This window comes from Corvus brachyrhynchos, unplaced genomic scaffold (genome assembly GCF_000691975.1).
Source record: "Corvus brachyrhynchos isolate BGI_N302 unplaced genomic scaffold, ASM69197v1 scaffold237, whole genome shotgun sequence".
Lineage (NCBI taxonomy): Eukaryota > Metazoa > Chordata > Aves > Passeriformes > Corvidae > Corvus > Corvus brachyrhynchos.
This window is the reverse complement of record NW_008238959.1, coordinates 2,173,390-2,180,446: the sequence shown is the minus strand read 5'-3', so window position 1 is coordinate 2,180,446 and position 7,057 is coordinate 2,173,390. Positions and strand designations below refer to the sequence as shown.

General features: G+C 43.8%; 1 protein-coding gene across 1 annotated transcript in view; it reads left to right on the top strand.

Moving 5' to 3' along the window:
* Positions 1–7,054, top strand: part of TNFRSF11A (TNF receptor superfamily member 11a) — a gene marked incomplete at its 3' end in the record, with an annotated part of 26,446 nt that extends 19,392 nt beyond the window's left edge. The window contains exons 8-10 of the mRNA XM_017738585.1: positions 10–62; positions 1,703–2,555; positions 6,705–7,054. Coding sequence (XP_017594074.1) covers positions 10–62; positions 1,703–2,555; positions 6,705–7,054 — 1,256 coding nt within the window. The remainder of the gene's footprint in view (positions 1–9; positions 63–1,702; positions 2,556–6,704) is intronic.
* Between the last annotated feature and the right edge of the window lie 3 nt (positions 7,055–7,057).

The window sequence follows — 7,057 nt, the reverse complement described above, 5'->3', positions numbered from 1 at the left end:
TCCCTACAGCAGATCTACAGAACTGGGCTAATGAAGTGTGCAGCCAAATAAAAGGAACAAAGGTAAAGTCAAAGATGGTAGCATTTTCTCTTTGGTTTGTGTTTTCCTCATGACATTCCTGACACCCCTTCTGAAGCAGACTCCATGGTAAACTTTGGCTAGAAAACAAGTTTTGAGTTCCTCAAAAATTGCTCGCAGCTTTGGCTTTTTCAGTCTGGTTTTCTGTAAATGTGAGGCATGTGAAATCACCATTCACAAATAGCTTCTGAACTTGCTCTCTGGTTTCAGCCAGTTTTAACAGAGATAAAGGTCTCGTGATTATTTAATATTTATGACGAGAAAGTTAAACATGAACCCACTGGTTGCTGAATACCTGAGACTGCCTAGGAGAGAGCCTATCTAAATTCTAAGTGCAGGAAAAGCTTCAGCTGAGTTTGCCCCTTGTTATATACCAGAGTGCTCACAAGGAAGAAACCTGGATTTGGGTCTATGCCAAAAATGCCAGGCATGCAAGGCATTAAACACAGAGCCGTCAGCTGAAGAAACTGGCTGTTTGACTCCTTAATTCTAGGGAGGAAGAAATCCTGCTTGTGCATTCCAATATGAAATAAGTAGGAGCTTTTGCTCTGGAAGTACACCAGCCCCATGCTTGAAACACTCAGCTGGTGGCACTGGTTCAAGTTCTTGTGCACAGCCTGTTTGACACCATGGATGTGGATTGAGGTGTCCCAAGTGTCCCACCATCCCTTCTAGGAGCTGTGATGAGCTTAGCTGTTGAAAGACTCAAATTTCTTTGCGTAAAAGAAAAACCAAACATACCAAAAAAACCCACCTTTCTGAGCAGGCAGTTCCTCTTTTGTCTCGTAAGTCTTCATGCAACCTCCTGTCTTGGCAGCCGCTCAGATCCTCTGGGACAGAGGAGTGAATCAACAGCAATTAGTGGCTGGCAGCACTTACAATCTCTTTTCTATCCTGGAAGATCTGAACAGACACTAGAAATTAAAGGTATCAGTTCCCAAATACCCATCTTTAAAGCACAAGTTGTATCAACTGAAGAAAACCCCTGAAGTACTTCCCAGCCCTTTTTTTGGAGCTGCTACCAAAAATGTAGGTTTACTTTCTCGAGTACTGTGACAACATGATGTCATGGGCCTTTGCATTTGTTGTCCTAACCTTTCAGGTTAATACAACCTTGTGGTTTTTTCTAGCTTGTCCCGGAACTTCTGAATCAACCCAGGTTCTTTCTTCAATCATTGCTGATATTAAAAATTCAGCCCGCAGTAAGGCCTTCACAGATCAACAGCCCTTCAGACACATGCAAGGGTTTCCAAAACCTTATAAGCAGTTAGGTGGGTCTTACTAATGGTCCATAAGGAACAGCAGAATCCAGCAATTCTTCTAGATTTATTATCTCTTCTTAAGTGCCCTCAAAAAAACTAGGAATAGTTGTCTCACAAGATTAAATGTTATTACCCCCTAGGCCACCAGATTTTGTTCTGAACACCTGCTGAGCCTAGCATCACCAGCCACAGTTTTACAGAAGAATAGAATTACACTTCAAGACTCAAATATAGCAGTGCTGCTCAACCTCAGCAGCTCCACACAGAGGAACGACCATGATCTGCCTTTTCCTTCTTTGTCTAAAAAATAACTTTTTGGTGATCTCTTTATTAAAGACCTTTTTACTTTAACTTTCTTTCAGGAACCCCCCAGAGATGCATTTGTTACTGTGAACATCACGAATGCTGCTGTCCCCCAGACCTCTGAAGACACGTGTCTCCTGGGCCCCTCTGGCTCTCCTGTCCCTGGAAACTTGTGCTGCACCTCTGGTCACACTCCTTGCAGGAAAGAGAGCCCCAGCACAGAGCCTTGTGAGGCAGGAGACTTTTCTGTGGTAACCGAGACTGATGATTACCAATTCCCACCAGTTCCCACGGAAGATGAATACATGGATAAGGATCTCAATAACACTGATTATTTATCTTTACTAAGTCAGACTGCCAGTAAAACCATGTCGTCATTTTCAGAACCAATGGAGGCAGGGGAGAATGACAGCTTGAACCAGTACTTTTCAGGTATTGGGAGCACAGAGAACATATCAGTCTCTCAAGGCTTTCACCCTCCCTCCAACACAGATGGGGCACACATTGCCACAGACCAACTTCTTCAGAAATCTTGCCAACATGCCTACAGTTGCCTGAAGGAAACAGGCAACAAAGACACAGATCATTTTGCAACAAACTGTGGCTCAGAGAAGATCTGTGCGAGGTGTGGCATTTTGTACAGAGAATCTCCCCAAAAGTGTAGCAAACCCTGTTGTTCTGTGGCTGACAGCACCTCCACCTCCCCAGAAACTGGTTCCTGTGCACAGTGCACCTGTGGTTTGAATTTTCTCTCTGCTGGTCAGAGCACTCTAGCAAACGATCTTGGTATGGAAGATGCATCTTCAGATACTACCAACATGAAGCACCAGAACACGAACAGAAGCACTTCAGGGACACACAGAAGCACTTCAGGGACAAACAGCAGCACTTCAGACCTCCCTCCAGCATCTGGTAAGCCCATTAGGCTTCACCCATACTCAGTTGTGTAGGATTATTCTCTTTGCTAGCTCAGTAGTATTCAGAGGATCTGATTTAGGAGAAGAATAAAATGATCCTATTTCACTTAATTGCCCTGAAGCTAGTCTGAAAAAAAATCTGAAATGTTAAGGCCATTTGGTTTGTATTGAATTCTGCAAGAAGAATGAGCCCAGCAAGGGAGCATTGTCCCACCCTGATCTAACCAGCAATGCAGAACCCACCTTTTGGCTGTCACTGCAGAGGCCAGGCAGTTCTGTTAGCAGGTGTGTGTATTGGAGAAAACAGAGAAAGAAGACAATAGAGGAACGTAGAGGCTGAGCTAAGGAAGGATGCATAATGCTCAGGCAGATACTTTCCATTCACCAGTGTCTACACACATTTTTGCCATTAGGTTTAAGTCCGGTTACATTTATACAGTGGTCAGTGAAACTCCAGCTGGAGCTGTAAACTGGTGGCTGTGACTGGGACTAAGAGATTATCTACAATTTTCTGCTTATAGCTCTTTGTTTTTATTTGTTAGGATATAAGCGTCCACATAAAATAGTTTCATACAGACATTGTTTCTCCATACACATATGCTTTGTCCCCTAAACAACTCTGAAACACTGATTAGTTTATGCAGAGTAAATATATCACAACTGTCAAATGAAAACAGGGGAAAAAAAATCACTGAAGCAAAACCAGCAGAAGGGAAGTTATGTGCCTTCTCTGGATGAAACTTTCCTTCCCCAGACTTCTCTTCAATATAAAAGTCTGCAATCTGCTTGTCATATGTTATTAGTCATTTTAGATTATAATCTCGTAAAGTTGGATGCTCTATTTTTATTTATATCAGTGCACTGCCAAGCATAATGAGACCTTAGTGTTGAGTGGGACATCCAAGTATTACTGTAATACCCACAGCAGTTGTAAGCTGTTGCCCTTCTTTAAAACCATGTCATGCCTTAAATTTCTTACGGAGACATTCTTGTCAGTCTGCCAAAGCCCCAAAACAACACACTTGAAGGCCCTTCCTCTCTCAACATGCATTCCATATGGGAATCTGAAAGTGTACAGCATTCATCTTCTGAAGAGCAGAAACTTTCTGCTGCTTCAGTTCCCTGAAATCCTGACACAGTTTCACAGTCTGGTCTATATAAATGCAGCAGGAGTAAAGAGAACACAGATTATCTTTTTTGTTATTGTTGGAAGGTGACTCTTGAGGTACAACTGAAAGTCAAGTTATATTTGGTACTGCTTTTCTTTCTAAATATGACACGAAGAGAAAGAGAAAATGTTAAGGAACAATAGAGCAAACAGGAGAGCTTGGATATAAGGGCCGTGCTATCAAGTGCCATCTTAGATCTGCAGCATAATTCTTTTTATGGGATTTTCATAGTGTCTGTGCCTTCGTATATGTACATGCTATAGTGCCATCTGGTGAAACCTGAGCACAGATACCGTGCTCCTAATTTGCCAGTTTTTACTCATGACTGCAGGAAGATACTGACAGAGCTGTGGGCAGCATCAGAGCGTGGGTTAGTTGATCTGTGGGTAACCTGGCTTGCTGGCAGAGTAATTTTTCTGCCCACAGAATGGCCGTGGCCCGCCTGGCAGCGCCTGGTTGCATGAGGACTGGGACAGGGCTTAGCCATAGGTTCCTCACTGAAGTACCCCAGCCCCACCGGGGCTGCACGTGTGGATGCATCAACATCTCTCATTTTGCTAGACCTTGTGACATGCCCAGATGGAATAAAGGTGCATGTAAAATAATTTTCTGTAAAGCTTCTCAAAGCAACTGAAGCCACCAGGTTTTGCACACAGTTATGCTAAATCAGAATGGTATGGAAGAGGGTTGATGAAAAATGGGAAGAAAAAGACCATGGGAAATTCCATGAAGTTTTGTTCTTAGTTCATTAACACTCAAAATGACAACAGAACTGGTAAACTCTGTCCCTCCTGTGTAACAATCCTAGAAGACCAAAGTGAACCTCTGGACAGGTGTCCCTTCCAGGGGTCACCACTGGAGATGGAGGTAAGCCTTCAAGCACTTTTTCAAACCCCACTGAAGGCAGTGAGAACATGAAGGGTCAGTTCAGGCCCACCTCAAGGCCTGTGCAGGGCTACAGCATAACACATGAGTACAGGAAGGCTTAGCTGACTCATAGTTGGGACTGGATTTGCAAAGCCTTTCACTTCCAGATCCCAAACCAGCTTGGTTTGGCAGTGACGAACAGTTCTCACCACCTAGAGGCCATTAAATGTCTCAGAGAAAATTATTTGCCTGCGTTGTTCCAGTTCATAGTACAATTACCACAAAAATTAATCTGTCTTTGTAATTAATATCAGGTAGTCTGAAGAGATCAAAAGCCTGAAACGCTGCAGAGAACAATGCCTTCACTCTGAATGTGTCCCTTATACTTTCAGGTTGGAAGCACTTTTCTTGGCACAGTCTAGGAAGCTCTTGTGTCCATTTTTTGTGCTTTTGGGCCTCAAATATCCTTTTGTTTCAGCATAGTATCTTCAGAAAGCACAGAAGGTTTGCCAGCCACATTCAGCTAAACATTATAAATGTGTTAATCTGCCTTTTTTTTCCCTCCCCACTGTCATATATACTTCTAAATTTTTGATCTCGTGCTGAGCACTGCTAACCTTCATAGCACCTTTTGCAAGCGACAGGCAATCTGTTTAAAGACAAACAGTTATTTTTGTACTGCCATTATGCCCAAGAGTTTTGTTTGTGGCAAACAGCCAAACTGAATCAAACACAGGGGAAAGAACCAGCAGGGAAAATCTCCCGCAGAGAAAACCCTTATGGACACCTCATGTTAATCAACAGCACTTGGAAAGAAAGCAAAGAGCTGCCAGTGCAGTGGTTTAGGTGAAATAAATAAGATTGCTTAAGGAGGGCCTATTAGAGAGACACTCAAGTGCTGCCCAGGCTCAGCTCTGAGCAGGCACAGATCCTGACTTCTCCACACAGCTGGAGACCAGTGCCCAATGCTGGTGTGCAAACATCACCCATGGCCACTGGAAAAACAGAATTTCTCTGGGCTGGGCCATGCTTATCTGCAAGGAAAATGGGAATGTTTCGAGTGTTGAGGAGTGCAGTCAAGAAAGGCACAAAATGTCTAAAAGGTGTCAGATCAGTCTGCAAGTAATGATGAAGTGAAGCACAGCACGAAAACCATTTCTTAGTAAGTGTGTTCACAGGCCAGGAAAATTTTGTTTACTTGGTTTCTTCAGCTTGTTTCATTTTCAAACTTTAACAAGCCCGTTAGTTTGATGTTGGAAGTTTATTCTCGGTTATTTTCTTTCTGCTCTGAGGAAAGTTTATTAATTCCCAGAGCTTGGTCCTGCTGTCACTTAGGTCACCAGCCCAGTCTTTGAATAGCAGAAAGATTGAATTTATACTGAAAAATCTCTAACCTCAGGCAGACTGACTGAAACCATAACTCTGTTAAGTTGCTATAATATAGACTCTGTGTCTTCCCTGGCGTCAGTCTATATCTAGCTAAATCCAAGAGAGGGTTAGGTGAGTGCCAGAGTGTACCTAGAAGGATGATCTGGATTATACGAAATAATTGTATAAGCTCTGTGTCATTTGAAAACTATGCAACTGTGTGATCTGATGTTAAGTCTTTCATTATTTATTCAGTAAGCCTGCTATCTAACCCAAATAGTAGGATTGATTGGGGTTTTATTGCCTCTTTGGCAAAGAGTGTGATTTCTGGGACTCTAGGAAAAAATAAATCTCATAATCAGATATAATTAGCATTTCCTCACAAACCACAGGCAGAGGCAGATTGGACACAGCTTTGTGCATCAGGCAGCAAAGGGAACATGAGATCGTCGCTCTCTCTCTGGCTTCCCAGATCACAGCTCAAAGGGAAAATGTTTCCAACCCTTCCAGACAGGCTCCCTGTGTATGACAGACTTTGTCCTGAGGAGATGAAAATGGAAATAATGAAAAGGTCCAGTGGAAGGCATTGATTATAAGAGCATCCTCATGTCACGGGGGAAAAAATAATGGAACAAGAATAAAGCCACCACAGCAGATTAAGTTCACTGCACTAAGTATCCACCTTGTGAGGGGAAAATATTAATCATGTGTGTCTTCTTTTCTACCCCCTCCTTTCCTAGGAAATGTGACTGGAAACAGTAACTCCACCTTTATTTCAAGTGGACAAGTAATGAATTTCAAGGGCGACATCATTGTTGTCTACCTTAGCCAAAACTCTCAGGAGGGGGCAACGGCCTCGGGGCTGAGCGAGGAGAACGTGGGCAGCCCCGTGCAGGAGGAGAACCTCAGCCGCTGCGAGACTTTCGCCGGCAATGCCCAGCACTACAAGGAGAAGTGTGCGGAGCTGCAGGGCACCCACCCGGCGGCGGGGAGCGGGGGGCCACGATGGCCTGGTGGAGCCCTGGCCCAGGAGCGGGGCCCGTCCTGTGGTGGACAAGCCTCCCAGCCTGTGCAGGAGGAGGGGAAGCTGGGA